Source organism: Alosa pseudoharengus, unplaced genomic scaffold (genome assembly GCF_046254945.1).
Source record: "Alosa pseudoharengus isolate Yale_2024_CS ecotype anadromous, Long Island Sound unplaced genomic scaffold, YU_APseudo_1.1 YU_APseudo_1.1_scf_11, whole genome shotgun sequence".
NCBI classification, from domain to species: domain Eukaryota; kingdom Metazoa; phylum Chordata; class Actinopteri; order Clupeiformes; family Clupeidae; genus Alosa; species Alosa pseudoharengus.
This window is the reverse complement of record NW_027468576.1, coordinates 32,483,696-32,502,455: the sequence shown is the minus strand read 5'-3', so window position 1 is coordinate 32,502,455 and position 18,760 is coordinate 32,483,696. Positions and strand designations below refer to the sequence as shown.

At 41.4% G+C, this 18,760-nt stretch overlaps 1 protein-coding gene across 1 annotated transcript; it reads left to right on the top strand.

The window, feature by feature from the left end:
- The first annotated feature begins 94 nt into the window (after positions 1 to 94).
- On the top strand, positions 95 to 15,743 carry stxbp3 (syntaxin binding protein 3). The gene is made up of 19 exons (XM_076278910.1): positions 95 to 165; positions 1,074 to 1,123; positions 1,442 to 1,523; positions 2,556 to 2,632; positions 2,821 to 2,893; positions 3,170 to 3,270; positions 4,664 to 4,809; positions 6,122 to 6,215; positions 7,536 to 7,660; positions 8,267 to 8,365; positions 8,780 to 8,837; positions 8,960 to 9,025; positions 9,292 to 9,372; positions 11,180 to 11,324; positions 12,349 to 12,455; positions 13,449 to 13,556; positions 14,464 to 14,543; positions 14,690 to 14,835; positions 15,199 to 15,743. The coding sequence occupies exons 1-19, from the start codon at positions 120 to 122 to the stop codon at positions 15,303 to 15,305; spliced, it is 1,791 nt and encodes a 596-aa protein (XP_076135025.1). The 5' UTR covers positions 95 to 119; the 3' UTR covers positions 15,306 to 15,743.
- Positions 15,744 to 18,760: the final 3,017 nt, after the last annotated feature.

Sequence of the window (18,760 nt, the reverse complement as noted above, 5' to 3'; positions counted from 1 at the left end):
AATGAGTCGTGTAGGCCTACGCTACGCCACGATAGGCCTACACACCCTTCGGCTTCTGTGTTGATATTTCCACATGATGACGTAATACTGGAGACGTTCTGTCCATAGTAGTAGACAAGATGGCAACTGGACCAGAGCACGGGCTGAAATGGATTGTATGGCAAAGTAAGTTCTGGCACTATACATTTCGTCAGTCGCGTTTAAAAGTATTTTGAAGCTTTGTCAACTTGCTTGAAACGCTTCCCACTCTGCCCCGTGCTGTCTTGGCTCAGCATTATGAAGTTCTGTTGAACTGTTGCACGAGCATTTTCCCATTTCCCGATACGGAAGTTTGTGAAGTTATCATGTTTTGCCTTTTTCTGAAACAAAGTTCTATATGTCTGTGTATGTGTAAGGCCTCCATGAAATTGAGTCCAATGTAATGATGAATCTCTTAATTTGCCTGGATGAACTGTAACGTTAGTGGAACTTCGCGCAGATGTATGCTATTGCTACCTAGCAAGTTAAATGTGTCCAGCTAAAAGTTAGCTTGCCAGTCAGTGTCATCCTTATTGATATGTTTACTTGCTAGCTAGCTAGCTAACTCTACTATCTGGCTAAAACGTTAGCTAGTTACGCCTTTAACACTAAGTAAAAGTTTACCGAAGCAAAATACTTTGTATTTGGTGGCTGATATTCATGATATTTGAACATGCGCAATGATTGATCAACGTTAAACCAAATATGAATTTCCCCTGTGTGTGCCTTTGGAAGGTCTGACGTTATTTCGAACTCAGATATCAATAAGCCATATCATAAGTCAGATCATAATTTGCTAACTGTTTTGCTAAAGTAATAATTTATTATCAAACAAAAGGTCTCTCTTATCAACTTGTGTGATTTATGTTGGAAGTTATGAGGGGTTTTGACAGGTTCTTTAGTGTGCACGATTGACAAGTAATGTAGCGCTATGCTACTGACTTAACTCTTTTACATTCTCATTGTCGACTTTTATGTGCGTTACTGACCATAGAAAGCGACATTTGTTTTGTCCTTCTGGACAAACGACATGATTTATTATCATTACTTTATAGGAATAAAGAACAGTATCCTTGAGGACTGTAAGAAGCCGGGAATATGGAAGGTGAGCGTCATGACCGATCGTATAGGTTGTTGGCACTAATGTCAAATATCTACCTGTCTATCATCACTTAGGATACTAACCCAGTTTGTTTTAACCCTCCCACACAACAGCAATCTATTGTCCCACCAGATCTTAACCATGTCCATGTCCAGATCTTAACCATGTCCATTAAAAGTAATATCTGTAGACCAATCTTCCCATAGGTTGACCTTGTTGATAGTGCATGTTCATTGTAATGTACAGGCCCATTTTTAACATCTGCTTCCTCTGACAATTCACCTGTGTGTGACAGAAATATTAACCCCTTTGTTCCCTTAGATTCTGATGCTGGACCAGTTTACTACGCAGCTGCTATCCTCCTGCTGCAAGATGTCAGATCTGATGTGCGAGGGCATTACCAGTAAGCAGCAACGCTTCAGCAACATATAGCCTACCTCAACACATGAGCACACATGCTACATATTAGACACATGTATGTCTCAAACAACAAAGTAATCACTAAAGTTACAGCACCGATGTGAAATTGAGCTTGGATTTGTGGTTTACATATTGAGACTTTTAGAAGGAATCAGAAGAACTGTCAATTTGCAGAACCGTGTGTTTGGGGTTTCCCCCAAAAAAGGTGCCTGAATGTTTGAAATAGATAGAGGATGTGAAAGTGGAGCCCCCAGAACAGAAATTGCCCACAACTTATTAAAGATCACTCCATGGTGTCTGAACGCATCAATATGTTGATGGGGTTTGTTGAAAGTAACAATATGGTCTGATTGGGTGTATATTTTGAATAGCAAATAGGAAGAGAATGCATCATAGCACACGGCTTCAATTTACCTTGGACTCCATACTGTGACTAGAGTACAGAAAGGTTGCAAATGAGATATATGCCATGTTACTTCTACACAATTCATGAATGCATGACTCTAATGCAATTGAAGAAATATTAAATTTTATGCAATGCAAAACTAGTTGCATCACTAATGTACTGACAGTAGTGGCTAATCCAAATGGTCTTAATAAAATAAAAGCATGTTTGAGACGCATGGGAGTAGATCTACCAATGGTCATAAGATGAGGTAGACTAATGCTATCTGCATGCAGATATCTGTATCCTAGCTTTATTTATGCGAAAACCTGGCTGCTGACCATACTGCCCTGATAGTGGTTATTGCCAATAGCTGTGTTGTTATTTGGTAAATTATTATCTCACTGGCCTAGAAGGCTCTGGCTGTCTCTTCGTGTAAAATGTCCTCATGATTCCTACCAAACACAGTGCACAGTCATCACCTGCCCCACAAGCAAATGTCATCAGCAATTTCACACACTGCTGTTACTATAATTGTGCATGGACTCTCATTTCTGCCCGCATTGGATACACAAGCTTTTAATTATACTTAACAAAAAAATAAATAAACACAACATTTTGTTTTACCAGTTGTGGAGGACCTCTTCAAAGTCAGAGAGCCAGTTCCAGACATGAAGGCCATCTATTTCATAACACCGACTGCAAAGGTATCACCGTTCATCACCTGAGACTATGTACAAAGATTGATTTTAAGCTTTCAAAACTCCTCTCCGTAGTGGTAACTTGAGAGGTTTCCAATAATCTATTGGTTTATAAAAAATAAAAAAAAATGGTTGATGATCATAGTGATGTATGTGTTTTGTATTCTACATATGATTGAGTATTTCTCTTTCAGAGTGTGGAGGCTTTCATCAAAGACTTCAAACCCAAGCCCAAATACAAGGCAGCATATGTGTACTTCACTGACTGTAAGTGGGCCAGAGCAGGGAGGGTCACAGATGATTATCTCTACATAGATGTAGCCCAGGACTTGTGTGTGCATGCTTTGAAAGAATGGGTGAATGAGCATGGGAAACAAGAAAACAGGAAACAAAAGAACAGAGGTTCTACAAGATTTCCAAGATATTGTTAACTGCTGACAGTTGTGATTCAAAATTGAGTTAAAAATAATGCCCAGCCTATCCTACAATGTTTCTGTGGACCAAATAATGGTTGAAAATAACAAACACGGCTTTCTCTCTTAGATTGTCCCGATGACCTCTTCAGCAAAATAAAAACGGACTGTCCCAGGTACATACGTGTCTGCAAGGAAATAAATATCTCTTTCCTGCCCCAGGAGTCCCAAGTAAGAGCTACTTCTTCCTGATTGAGTGTGTGAGCGCGTGTGAGTATGCACGCGCGTGTGTGCTGAGAGCGAGAGGAGGATACTGGGATGAATGACCTGAGGTTTTCTCGGAAACAGGATGAGCTGCCCGGTCCTTTGTGAGGCTTTTAGTGGTGTGCTTTGCTGTTTCGCTGTTTCTCTCATAAAAGGAAAGGGGTTTCTTTTCCTTTGTGTGGAATGCCTCTGGCTCATGCTTAAAAAGAAACTTCTTTTGTGTGGTTTTCTGAGCAGTTTCCTTCTAATTTTATGGCACCTTGGACAAAAACAAATTGTCACAGGAACACTTCATAGACAACAAGAGGATAAAACTAGACCAGTTTGTGGCTAGATAGATGGATAGATAGTGATGATAAATGGGTGGTATTGTGCAGGCTAAAGAAAAAACAGAGGGTCAGCATCTAAACACAGGATTGTCATGGCTTATTATGACCGCTGCGCAGCGAAGCATTTAGATTTTTTTTTCTGTGTCAACGATTCCCAGGATACTGAAAGACCGGGGTGTACGAAACTTGGTACATGTAGCCCCACTAGGATGACACGGAACCATTGTTTTTCGTTTTGATCCGTTGCGTTTAATGTATAGCGCCACCTAGTTAAAAATGAAGAAACTTGTTAGCATCATATCTGAATCACTCGAAGGGTCGGACATTCACAAGCAAACACACACAGACACACACACACATATATACACACACACACACACACACACACACACACACACACACACACACACACAGAAGCACACATATGCACAAAAACACACATATGCACAAAAACAAACACACACTATGCACACACTCATTTAAATTCACAAAAGTAGGGGATGGAGTAGGAGATGGAGACAAATTGACAAGCGAGATTCATTTTTGTGGAGAGAATGTGCAGGACTGGGCGGCAGTCATATTTTGTACCGCTCTGCGGCACATCTAGTTAAATAAATTGTAATTGCAGCAATTAAAACAGCCAACACTATGCCCAAAAATGAGCCGCAGTGCAAACATAGTCAGTGTGAACTATACTGTAGCAGTGTTGTGACCTGTGTCAGTGAGAATGTTGGCCCCAGCTGTGGCACAACTGGCTGGGGCACCTGCACTGTACGATGGTGACCCGGGTTCGATTCCCGTCCCATGGTCCTTTCCGGATCCCACCCCGACTCTCTCTCTCTCCCACTCACTTCCTGTCGTTTTCCACTGTCCTATCTGATTAACGGCATAAAAAGCCCAAAAATATACTTAAAAAAAAAAAAAAAGAATGTTTACGTGTAGTGATACTGTATTCTGGAGTAGCTCTGCCAAAGATCCATGATTAGTAACCACTTCAACCTTCTCTGGTTCTACTGTGTGAATGTTTTTAGGTGTTCACATTTGACAACCCTGGAGCTTTCAACAGCATATACAGCCCGCATAGTGAGGACCGTTTGAAGACACTGGAGACTCTGGCTAATCAGATTGTCACTCTCTGCGCCACGCTCAACGAAAACCCAGGCGTCAGATACAAGAAGTGAGTCAGGCCGCACATTCAGCATGCATCCACAAACCTACACTTCACTCACCCACATTACCCAGTTTTGGATCTTCTGTCATTCTCTTTTTTAATTGCATTTCTTTGTTCTTTTCCTGTATCCTTTTTTGGCATTGTTTGCATATCTCTATATTGCGATAATATATGTTTTTTTGTGGGGGGGTGGAAGCTAATTATGACCGCCGCTCTAGCGAAGCAGTCAGAGTTTTTTTTGTCTTCCGCATTTCTTTTTTTTCTTCAGTAATTTTGTGTCGACGATTCCCAGAACACTGAAAGACCGGGCTGTACGAAACTTGGTGGGCATGTAGCCCCACAAGTATAACACAGAACAATTTATTTTCGTTTTTATCCATCTCCCACACGCCGCACCGGACCCCACAGAAGGAGGGTAGGCCGGACAGTTTTCTGAGAATATCTCGAGAACCGTAGGACCTAGGATGACCAAATTGTTTTTGTATGTTGGTCTCAAGGGGCCAAGTATAGCGCCACCTAGTTAAAAATGAAAAAGCTCAAACGAGGCGTTGTATTCACAGATATCTTTGGCAGACATGTTCAAAACTGCACAAAATTTGAAGTATAGGATCATTATGACACCTTCTGAATGCATGCCATTTGTGGAATTCCATTCATGGGGAGGGGGCATACAATAAATGTGTGTGTATATTTAGTGACTGTACACTACGCGCATGCATAAACACACGCATACATGCAGGCACACACACACACACACACACACACACACACACACACACATATATAAACACACACATATAAACACACACGTGCACGCACGCATGAACGCACACACAGAAACACACACATACACACACATTACACATACACGCACGCACATACATGTACACACACAGGCACACACACCGAGAAGCACACATTATACACAAAAGCAAACACACAATTGCACACACTCATTTACATACACAGAAGTTGCAAGAGTAAGAGATGGAGACAAATTGTCAAGCGTGATTTTTGTCTTTTGCAGAGAGAATGTGCAGGACTGAGCCACTGTCATATTTTAGTCTCATCTAGTTGAAAAGACAGACTGGTGTCATTGTATCTTAACCTACTTAGTGACAGTCCAACTGGATTCATTTTGTTGTGTTCAATCATATCAAATGGACAAATGGTAATTTAATCAAGAATCAGTTTAATGAGATAGGGATGGGTGGTTGTAGGGGATTTAAGGGTCTGGTTGTGTGCTGGTAGTTGTGCTCTAACCCGTGTGTGTGTGTGTGTGTGTGTGTGTGTGTGTGTGTGTGTTCGTGTTCTTCAGGGAGTCCTCAACAGTCCAGTATGGCAAACAGCTGGCCGAGATGGTTGACCGAAAGCTGGAGGACCACTACAAATTAGACGGCAGTGCTAAGAAGGTCAGTACCTTGTCCAGCTAGCTACCTACCCTCCAGGACAGCCCTGGTCCTTCTCTTTCAATAAATAAAAAAAAAAAAAAAAGTATACTCTTTTGATCCCGTGAGGGAAATTTGGTCTCTGCATTTATCCCAATCCGTGAATTAGTGAAACACACTCAACACACAGTGAGGTGAAGCACACACTAATCCCGGCGCAGTGAGCTGCCTGCTACAACAGCGGCGCTCTGGGAGCAGTGAGGGGTTAGGTGCCTACTGGTCGGGGTTCGAACTGGCAACCCTCCAGTTACAAGTCTGAAGTGGTAACCAGTAGGCCACGGCTGCCCCTTCAGTCACACCATCACAGAAGGGGACTTGTCCATGGAGTAAATAGACCAGACCATTCACTTTCGTCACTTAGATCAGTGGTCCCCAAACTTTTTCTTCCGAGGGCCAGCTCACTATGCCTGGCTCTAAGAGAGGGCCAGAGACGGAGTATATCAACCATAAATAGCTTAGTGCTGTGAACAACAGCAGTCTACCTTACTTGAATATTCCATTACATTTAATCATAGGCTATTGCAATTTAATACCATTGTTAGCTGTGTTTATGTTGCCATCATGCCATATCAGTGTTAAATGTAGCTCACATGAAATAATACTAATAAAAAGACTCTATCAAACTATAAGAGTTTTTATGAAGTGCTGGCAAAAACATCTGAAATGACCACCATTCTAACTTTCACTCACCTGATGAGAACTTTGAACTCTATGAACATTTGAACGAGTGAATTTTTTATAGAAATAATTATCCCAGAAAGTCCCAGAAATATGACTTTTGAGTTAGTTAGTTATTAACAATTAATTGATAAACTTTTAGAATACTTTGAGCACTGATGCAGTCAGCATAGGCCTTTAACATTGTTTGCAGGTAGGCCTACATTTCATTCTGTTTTTGATGGCAAACGTGAAACAGCGCCAAAAAAACACCAGTGGACAAAAAAAGTATTACATGTGTACTGTTAAGACTCGCCATAGAGAATGAATGGGGGAAATTACGGAGGTTATAGTTTGACGATATCGTACTCCCGTGCGGGCCAGATGCTATATACCACGGACATGTTTTGGGGGGCCACCCAAAATGAGGTGGCGGCGGGCCGTATTCGGCCCACGGGCCGTAGTTTGGGGACCACTGACTTAGATGGTAAAGGTAGACTCAATGATACAGGCAGAAGTGTTTCAAACACAACAGAGAACAAATTAATCCAACCCCTCAACACCACAGATTATCACCTAATGTTTATTTTATTTTATTGGGTTATGTTTTGGCCTTTCTGCCCTCAGGAGAAGACCCAGTCTCAACTCCTGATTGTGGATCGGGGGTTTGACCCTGTGAGCCCTGTTCTACATGAACTGACCTACCAGGCCATGGCATATGACCTTCTGCCTATTGAAAAGGACACGTACAGGTGAGACCTTTTAGGAATCCCATTTTCACCCTTAGGTATGAGCTACACCAGGCACGTAACTAAAGCGTTCCGTTCGCAACGCGTAAAATCCATTTTAGATGAATGGTCTATTTTTTTCAAACGTACGCCCCACTGTCACGTCTGGTGTAGCTACTTCCATTGATTATAATGGAAGCTAATTGTTGCAGCAGACGCAACGCGAACGGAACGCTTCAGTTACGCGCCTGGTGTAGCTTAGCCCTTAGTTCTAACTGAGACTAAATACAGTAATGTGCACTCAGACTTACCTATCTCCACTCACTCTTTTTTTAGAAGGAGAGAAATACTGAATCAGGCACTCTGTAGAATGCAATCTCACAGCAATCAGCAATCTAATCTCAGTCTCTTTCTAATTTGCATGCATATTGTTGTTGTTGTTGTTGTTTTTGAACTGTATTCAGTGCTATTTAATATTTAAAGCTTGTTCACACCAGACCTTTACCAGATGTGATTGGCTGCTTGTAAGTTGTTATCATAGTATATTGTGCTTGCCTGCGTGTGTGTGTGTGTGTGTCTGTGTGTGTGTGTGTGTGTGTCTGTCTGTGTGTCTCCGTGTGTCTCCCACAGGTTCAAGCAGAAAGATGGATCTGAGAGAGATGCGCTGTTGAATGAGAGCGATGAGCTTTGGGTGGGGCTGAGGCATCTGCACATTGCACAAGTAACAGAGTGAGTGGCCGTCCCATCATTCTACAGTATTCCAATAGGCCTTCTGTATACTGATGCTGTAGTCGCCACAAGCATACATTCATACACACTACAATTATCTTGGATGTTCAAAAAAATCAATCCGTTTTGGAAAAGGACAACCACCCTGTGTTGATACACTCTGTTCTGTGATCCAAACACCATAGTAGACAGCTGACAGCGTAGTCAGTGAAAATAGTGTAGCCCTGCAGTATGTTCTGAAGAATCTGGATCCTGTTTATTGATACTGTGTGTAGGTGGTGAGCTCATCTCTTCAGAGTAAACATTCAAAATCCATTATTGTGTAACCAAAGGTTAAACAGAGATGTGATGAGTTCTTAACATGGCTCAAACAAGGCCCTCTAAAAAATGATGACATTCCTCTCTCAACTGTAGGAAAATCCCTAAACTGGTGAAAGAGATTTCAGCCAGCAAGAAGACGCCGGACTCCAAGGTCTTGGGAAGATTTCTGTGCTGCCATTACAGCAATATATCCAGTTGTGTTGTGAAAGGCCTGGGGAATAAGCGGCTCAACTGTCTCTTTCTCTCTCTCTCTCTCTCTCTCTCTTGGGACAGATCTCAATAGGAGGCCTGGCTAATCTAATGAAGAAGATGCCGTCCTTTCGCAAGCAACTCGCTCAAGTATGCAAAACCCGACACCTCACCTCCTGGGCCTTGCTGTGTGTGTGTGTGTGTGTGTGTGTGTGTGTGTGTGTGTGTGTGTGTGTGTGTGTGTGTGTGTGTGTGTGTGTGCTCGTGCGCATGCATGTGTTCATGAGCTTGGCACAGGTTGTATGTTTTGTGCAACTGATGGGAAATGTAATCTGATGGCTTTCTCACTTTCTCACTCGTATTTCTTCTTCTCTTTCTCTGGCTTGTCCTTGTCTGCCATGTCTATTGATTCACAGAAAACTGTACACCTGAACTTGGCTGAAGACTGTATGAACAACTACCACGGGAAAATAGACAAGCTGTGCCAGGTTGAGCAGGTGAGGTGCCATTTTCTTCTTCCTTCCTTCCTGCCATACCTCTTTTTTTCACTTTTGTCAGTTTCCTCTTCCTCACAGGACTGGTTTACTTAACAGTAGAATGTAATGAATTCCTATTTCGTGAGTAGAACCAGTAGAATTTAGTGAATTCCTATTTTGTGAGTAGAACCAGTAGAATTTAGTGAATTCCTATTTCGTGAGTACTGGTAGAACCAGTAGAATTTAGTGAATTCCTATTTCGTGAGTACCAGTAGAACCAGTAGAATTTAGTGAATTCCTATTTCGTGAGTAGAAACAGTAGAATTTAGTGAATTCCTATTAAGGATGACTAAAGTACTCAGTGCTCCCCTGACAGTGGCCAAGGTTTCAAAGAGCAAATCTAGCATGGCTGCTACAGTGTGAAAGTCCCTGCTTCAAGGCAGAAACCAAATATTGCAAAACATCTGGCTAGTAGGCCATTAGAAATGAAGCCTCTCTTAGCTCTTTTGCCTGTAGTGTGTGTGTGTGTGTGTGTGTGTGTGTGTGTGTGTGTGTGTGTGTGTGTATTGTGTGTGAGTGAATACTGACAAACTTGATAGGGGTGTGTGTGAAAGAGAGAGAGAGTTAAATGCATTCTGGCTACTTAAGAATGTTGAGCCAGTTAAAGCCTGTGCGTGGGCGTGCGTGCTAGATATGGTACCAGGTATGTCCTCTCAGTGCATTCCTCCATCGGCATCTCTTAATTTGTCTCCTGCTGCCTTTATTCCAAGTTGCCTTTATTTCAATTGTGGTTTAGGCTAGAGGTTCCCACGGGTCATGGAATTTCTGGAATATAATGAAAATGTAGAAAGTCTATTCCAGACATGGAAAGTCAGGGAATTTTGTCATTTTTGGAGCAAAGTCATGGAACATCAGGGAATATTGTTGTAGCAGTTTAAAATGTATTTGCCAAAATACATTAATACAAATATATTTTTTTGCGCAGAATTGATGTATATCTGGTTATTAGCTATACGGCTTGGTTGAGTAGCCCAACTGTGTTTATTCAATGCCTATTTATTCATCTCCCAATCTAAAAAAGTAAAAAATTATTGACGGCCATGCGGGTGCTTTGAAATCATTGGTCGCTATATTGTACTATTCATTCTATAGTAAGTCATGGAAATTCAAGTTTTTTGTCAGGGAAAAGTCATGGAATTTGACTTAGAGGGGGAATCCTGAGAGGAGATTCAACAGTACTTGCATTCCTTCAGAGTCAAACCCATTTCACACTGTCACCACCAGCAGCTACAAGACCCACTCATACACCTGCGTTTGTAGTGTCTTACATGATGTACGCTATGAAGTGTGTTGCTGATGTCCAATCACACATGAGTTAAAGGTATACTATGCAGGTTTAGGTATTTTTGGCGAGTTTAGAGCTCCCTCTAGAGTCGCGATGTATTTATATGTTACTCTGCTATTGTAAATAACAAACTTCTCAAAACTTATCCCCCCTGTACACAATACAAATGCTTTTGTTGTGGAGGTGAAGGATTAACAACAGGCAAAACTATCTCCAAAGAACTATATCTACTGACAAGGTAATGTTTCAGATTCTCGCGAGTTTTGACAGGGCGCCACTCTTGAAAGTTGCATGGTTGGTTTTCTCGGTAGGGACTCGCTACGTCTACGCTGTATAGCTCTGCTAGGTGAACGATTTGCCTATTACAAGTTCGTTTCCCATCAAATTGGCTTCATAAAGGTGAAAATCGTGCATAGTATGCCTTTTAACATGCTGTGTGGCTCCTAGCTGCACTCTACAATGTGCCGTCTGTTTTGTGTCCAGGACCTGGCCGTGGGGATGGACGGAGAAGGCCAGAAGGTGAAGGATCCAATGAGAACACTGCTGCCCGTGCTGCTGCCGCCGAAGGACCGATACACCAAACACAACAAGATCCGAGCTGTGCTGCTCTACATTTTCAGCCTCAGCGGTCTGTTTGCTCGAGGGAATGGCCCGGGGAGGGGGATATTGGGCTTCAAATCTAATTTATGCTTCAAAGCTAAAATGGTATAACTGGCAACTGCAGTTGAAACCAGAAGTTTACATATGTGAATAATGTATCATATACATTACGGTACATTATTCATTCACAAAGGAAATTGGTGTCCTTAAAGGTTGGATATTTTCTCGTTTATTTTAATTAAGGCATTAGATAAATTTCCAAAAGATGATTTTTTTTATTTCTCTTTTTAGTCAACTTTAGCATGTGTATGCTAAGGGTATGTAAATTTCTGGTTTCAACTGTATATAACCACTATTCAACATCTCAACATTCAAGCCTTACCAGGCAGGGTTTTCTTTTTTTTTTAGGAGTTCCATATAAAACTTTTTGCAGTCTTTGGTGTTTCATGTAACTCGTGTTTGTAAAGTAACATCAGAGTGATTTTGGACAGAATATAAGTGACATCATTTTTCCTGTGGTAATATGTGAACGCCCATCATGTTCCATGGGAAAAGAACCCTGATGTGGTTAGTGTTGTACAAAGTGACCATTTCTGTTTTTTGGTGAACTAATTTCCCCTAATGACAGGGGTCAGAACGTCTTCCATTAAATTAATAACAATGATCTATCTAAGGGATTGTTTGATATATATATTTATAAGTATATATACTCTTTTGATCCCGTGAGGGAAATTTGGTCTCTGCATTTATCCCAATCCGTGAATTAGTGAAACACACTTAGCACACAGTGAACACACAGTGAGGTGAAGCACACACTAATCCCGGCGCAGTGAGCTGCCTGCAACAACAGCGGCGCTCGGGGAGCAGTGAGGGGTTAGGTGCCTTGCTCAAGGGCACTTCAGCCGTGCCTACTGGTCGGGGCTCAAACCGGCAACCCTCCTGTTACACGTCCGGAGTACTAACCAGTGGGCCACGGCTGCCCCCATATTTGTATGAATAAAGTTATTTGAGTAAATAACTACCTGTTAACTCTGTTTTTCTATGTTTTTTAGGGACCACGGAGGAGAACCTGAACAAACTTATTGAGCATGTAGAGATCACAAATGAGCGGGACTACATCCTCAACTGGAGAGAGCTGGGGGTTCCCATCATTTCCTCTGTGAGTTTCATTATTCTCTTACTCCTCAGGTCTGTGTACTAGAGAAGCTTACACAGCCACAACTAGTCTATATATATCCCCAGGTCAGTTTTCCCCTGGGAGTATAGATTTGAAATGACCGGGGTAAAGTAATGTCAGAAATGTTGTATACACTTGTATCTGTAAAGGCCCATTCACACCAAGAACGATAACGATAACTATAACAAATATCATTCTCGTTAATATGAATGATGACGTTCACACAAACTATAACGATAACGACATGAAGAACGATATCGTTGGGGATCACTTTCAGAGCGATTTTGGAAACGATAAAAAGCTAATAGCCAATCAGAAACCATCACATTTTAGCCGTCATATTCATTAACACAAGGATAGACTTCTTTTATCATTGTTCAGTGTGAACGCTTTTATCGTTATGGTTATAGTTATCGTTCTTGGTGTGAATGACCCTTAACTGTATTAGAAATGTTGCATCTACTGCACATAGACTACTATGTGTTTGGTGAATTTGTATCTATTTTGTGTCACTAGAATGTCACAGATTTGTTGTTGAGGGATACAATTTTAGTAACTCCATACGTTTGATACACGTTTTTACTGTCTAGCTAATACCAGTAATCTCAGAATTCACATTAGACAGTATCTGGTCTAATCACTCAATAGTTACTCCTCTGGTACTATTGCAATCATGTGGATCATGTCCAGACCACAGTGAATGAAGTAAAGCATGCATGTTTGGCAGACACTGCCTGTCTTACCAGCCCTTTTTCAGACAAAATGCATAATTGTTTGATTATGATTGGTGGTTCTAAAATGGAAATAGGAAATGACTAGGCATAAGATTATGATTTCATCCATGTAAAGAGAAATCTGTGTGTGTGTGTGTGTGTGTGTGTGTGTGTGTGTGTGTGTGTGTCAAAATATTTGTGTATGTTTGTCATTTTGTGTGCCTGGTGCACAATGCAAACTAATCCCTTTTTCACTCAACAGCCGAGTTTGTTGTCCGGAATGTTCCGGAAGCCAACGCGAAGAGACCGCTCTCAAGATGAGACCTACAGTGTGTCACGTTGGACACCAGTCATCAAGGACGTGATGGAGGTGTGTGTGTGTGTTTGTGTGTGGCTGACTCTGACTCTGCACAAGAGTATGTGTATGTGGTTGCCAAAGGGTGTTTCAGGAGGCTTTCTCACGCATCTCCTACAGCAGAAGGGAGGACACTGGGAGAGGGCTTGGTTTATCTGGGTCACTGCTACCCTTGGGTGTGAGTGTGTCAGTGGTATTGGGCTGGGTATATAGCTTTTTATGTTCTTTATGGTGTATGTTTGTGTTGTTGTGGAATGATAATCCACATAGACAACGTGTGTCTGTGTGTGTGTGTGTGTGTGTTTGTGTGTTGTACCACTCAGCCTTATTCAGCTTGCAGCGTAGCTTTCAAACTTTAATTTTAGTCCTCTCAGCAAGAGTTTTTCACTCCCAGTGCCTGTTAACATCAGATCGTTTCAGTGATCAAAAAGATTGCTTATGCTCTGCCATGCATTGTGTGAATTTTCCCAGGTCAGAACCATTAGCGTCTGTGAGAGCGATCGCTTATCTTGCTCACAGAACAAAGCGGGGGGTTTGGAGTGGAGGGGTTGGGTGGTTGCAGGGAATCTTTTGTGGTCAACAGGAAGGCCTTTAGATTGAACGCAGTAAACAGTGCATTCCACTATTTCTGCAGACCACTGTGCACTCACACTCTCAGAGCCACATAACGGAGCAGAAATGTCTTGGACTGTTTTGCATGCAGGCTGGAAACAGTCACAGTTCTGACTGTGTGTGTGTGTGTGTGTGTGTGTGTGTGTGTGTGTGTGTGTGTGTGTGTGTGTGTGTGTGTGTGTGTGTGTGTGTGTGTGTGTGTGTGTGTGTGTGTGTGTGTGTGTGTGTGTGTGTGTGTGTGTGTGTGTGTGTGTGTGTGTGTGTGTGTGTGTGTGTGTGCCTGCGTCTGCGTCTGCTCTGTGTTTGTAAGGATGCTGTGGAGAATAAACTGCAAGACTGGCCCCATGTTTCTGGTGCCCCCACGGCATGGAATGGCTCTCGAGCTGTCAGGTGATTTGTTGTTGTTGTTTACATATTTCCACACACACGTATAAACATGAATAAAAAAAGTTGCTTGCTACTGACTTCTTTCTTTTTCTCTTTCATCCTGACTCACTTTCGCTCTCTTTATCTCCCCTTCACACTCTTTGGTCCAGTGCCCGACAGAAGCACAAGCCCTCTGCGGACGACCACCACGGCAGCTCCAAGCTCATCATCTTCATCCTGGGCGGGGTCAGCTACTCTGAGATGCGCTGTGCCTACGAAGTCACACAGGCCACCAAGTCCTGTGAGGTCTTCATAGGTGAGTCCTGCAGCTTCTTCATACGTTCCATTCATCTAGTAGGCTTCCCTCTGGCTTTGGGTTGTTGAGTTGTGATGTGTTCTATTCAATTCAAATTCAATTTATTATTTTTTTATGTCATTTGTGTTGTCATATCTGTGTAAAAACACCGATATGACAACACAAATGACATAAAAAAAATAATAAATTGAATTGAATTAAAAGTAGCTGTCTGATCTTCAGTAAGAGTGGCAGTGATGGCAGAGGATCCCTTTTCAGTTCTAACCATAAGTATGTCGAGGTCTTTTTAGAGGAGCCCACTCATCATGTGTGTGCAAACAAATGATTTGAAAACAACCCCCCTTTTCTGTCTTCTTCACCCAGGGTCCTCGCACGTTCTAACCCCCACTCGTCTTCTGAATGACATCCAGCGCTTGAGTTCGCTTCCCAAGCAGCAGTTCACACTTGAGAATGAGAAGAGCAGTTCCTAAGGACCACATTATGCCACATAGTGCCCCTCTGCCCCTGTACCGCACATTCACCCCCCTTTGAGGGACTGAAGGGAATCCATATGATCAATATTGTATCTTAACCTTTACAAATATTACCTTTTCATAACCTGTGCCTATTTAAATGCATTAGAGAATGCTATTAATGTATGTGTCCTGTCTGTGTTACTGACTGACTGGCAATTGTAAATGCCACAATGTATTGTTTTGTTCTATACAAAATCTACAGGAAATTTCAACACAGCCTTACCACAGTGGTATGCTATACCACTTGTATATATTGTATGTATGTCCCCTCCTTAAAATAGCCTTACTGATCCCCAGTAGGTTTTCTTTCATGTCATGGTGTATTATGAGTGTTTTAAATCGAGATGATTATTGAACAACTGACAAATAAATGGATGATGTGGTTCAATGCCATTTTGAAATTGAGAATGTGTTTGGTTGGAGGTGAAAGTGAAATGTTTTTTTTTTTTTTCAAATTAAGAGGCCTAGTTTTACCATTGTGATTTCGTTTTTCTTCTTTTTTTCTTTTTTTACTCTAGAGAATCGAACATGTGAACCAATATTTTACAGGGAATTTTGTGGAGCTTTTCATAAGTGGACACATTGAGGGTTGCAGTAAAGCAATGGACTTTAATTTAACAGCACTCTGTAACCAAAAATGTGAGCGCAGGCCACAGCAGATAACCAAGTTGCAAGAATTCTCAGCATTCCAAAGTTAGTCCTAACCATTTTGGTCTGGAGTGTAGTTCAGCAGAATTGCTCTGTCCTTGTTAACATGCCATACTGTAACCCCTGGGTTTAAATGATGTCTTAGGTTTGGATAATGTAGCTTTACCACTAGATTCAATGGCCCATAGATGCCAAACCAGTTCTTTAACCTTTGCTGCATACATGCGATTGGGGTGGAGGGTGACAACATTTGTTATTGAAAGTTGTTGTATTGTAGTGAATGAATGAATTATGGGATAGGTTACTCAAGAATTCAAGAATAAAGATATAAATATAAATAAAACATAGTGAGGGTTGACAGAAGCTGTAATGTCATCTTCTGCAACAAAGCATTTTCTAAACGTGTCTGTTGACCTGTGGGAACAACAGTACATATGGGAGATATTACCTGTGTGTATGTGTTGGAGAGCAAAATTGTGTGTATTTTGAAGAGTGTGTGTGCAGAGGAAAACGTATTGAATGAACAAAGTGTGTTTCTGTCCTCACAAGTCACACAAAGACAGAAGAAAGCCACTGAAAGATGACACGAAACATGCCCCATTTTCCCGCGGAGGCATGTGCCCATGTGTAACATTTATATAGCTGTATTTGGGACTTCAGGTCCATTGGGAAGGAGATTGTATTTCACAGGTAGTGTTCACAGGTGAGCATGGTGTCTGAGCGCCACACGGTGTTGGTCATGAGACTCGCACTTTTGGATAAGATGACCTCAGACTACTGCAAGAAAACATTTTTGCCTACTTCCCTATTTTTTTAATTACCACAATTTTTATTTGGCCTCCACTGCCAGCCACATCTTGAGATGGGCTTGAGGTCAGTATTTTTACACATATCTACAGTATATTGCTACACAGATACAATCCCACACCAGACAGTTTACAGGTCATTTTTGTGTTGAGTGGTTGTATGGCGATCAGTCATACAAGTCTAGTCTTGCTGACTGATTAAAATGCCAGAAAAAGGTTTATTTTCTTTGATGCATCCAAGAACAGTTATATATCTAACAAAATAGCAAAACCACTGGTAATATTTTTAAGTGTGTTTTCTGCAAAATCGTTCTGATTACCTGTGGGTGGATGACTGCTTCTTCAGTGGTCCACCCTTGTTTGATTCTATCTTTCTATATGCTGCATTATTGCGACCGTGGCATACTGTTGTTGAAGCAAATTGGATATTATGTATAAGACCAGGTAAAAATATTGCATTGCTTCTCAAAATAATTCTAGTTTCTAGTTGTTGCAGGCAGCTCACTGCGCCTGTGTTACATGGCAACTGGCACCCATGTTAACTGGCTGCGTTGGTGACGTTTCACGAGTGATGACGTTTCTTTGACAGATGTGGCCGCTTGCAGATTTGTCACTTTCTGATGGAAACTGGAGACGAACAAATACAAATATGCATGACATATTTAAATGTCAAAATTGTCTGTAGTACGCTACATGCACTGGACCATGAATATGCCACCAAAAACATAAATAGAAATAGCCTAATAATAACTCGTGGGTATTGAACCTGCTTCCTAAATGAAACCACTTAAGATACATGATAACTCCCTGTGCGCAAATTTTGTGTAAAATATGGACACGTTATAGACTTCTCCTGCCCATTGCAGTGTGGGTTTCAATGCTTGTGTTTCATGAACTGAATTCTTAAAAGAATAGGCTACACAAGGATACACATTTTTATTTGATTTATTTGCTGATTTATTTGCTCTACAGACACTTCAGGTAGGGGCGGCCACAGCCTCAGTGAAACGTTTGTAAAACTTAACCATGATACTTTGAAGGCCTACTAAATGGCTTGGGCAACGGTAGCATGATAAAATGGTAGCCAGATAACATGAACAGCTATGTTAACTTGTTACAATTATCATAACGTTAGCTGACTTGATTTAATCATACAACTAAAGTCAATTTCTATGAGTGCCGTCAGCTGGCTCGTGGCGCAAGTTGGTAGACGTCTAATTACCAAGCAAACAGGTCAATTTATCTGTGGTTCGATACCCACGTGAAGTTAATTTAGGTGTTTGTTTTTTGGATGGCATATTAATGGTACAGTGCATGTAGTACTACATACAATTTTGACTTTTAAACATGTCATGCATATTTGTGTGCGTCTCTAGTATATCAGAAAGTGACAAATCTGCAAGCGGCCACATCTGTCAAAGACTCATCAATCATGAAACGTCATCAACGCAGCCAGTTAACACGGGAGCCAGTTGCCATGTAACACCTGGATTAGTGTGTGTGCTTCACCTCACTGTGTGCTGAGTGTGTTTCACTAATTCACGGATTGGGATACATACAGAGACCAAATTTGATCTTTTTGATTTGATCTTTTGATCAAAAGAGTATGTATATATATATATATATATATATATATATATATATATAGCGCTTTCACTTACGATGTAGGCTACATCGTATATATATATATATACTCTTTTGATCCCGTGAGGGAAATTTGGTCTCTGTATTTATCCCAATCCGTGAATTAGTGAAACACACTCAGCACACAGTGAATACACACACTAATCCCGGCGCAGTGTGTATATATATATATATATATATATTGACTTGATAAAGCTCCCAAACGAGGTGTGCCTTAACCCACGCTCTGCAGCTGTCGCGTTTTTAAAACTGGGCATTGAAATTACTCATTAAGTATTTCCATTTCATCTAATAACATTTTTAAAGTTGGAC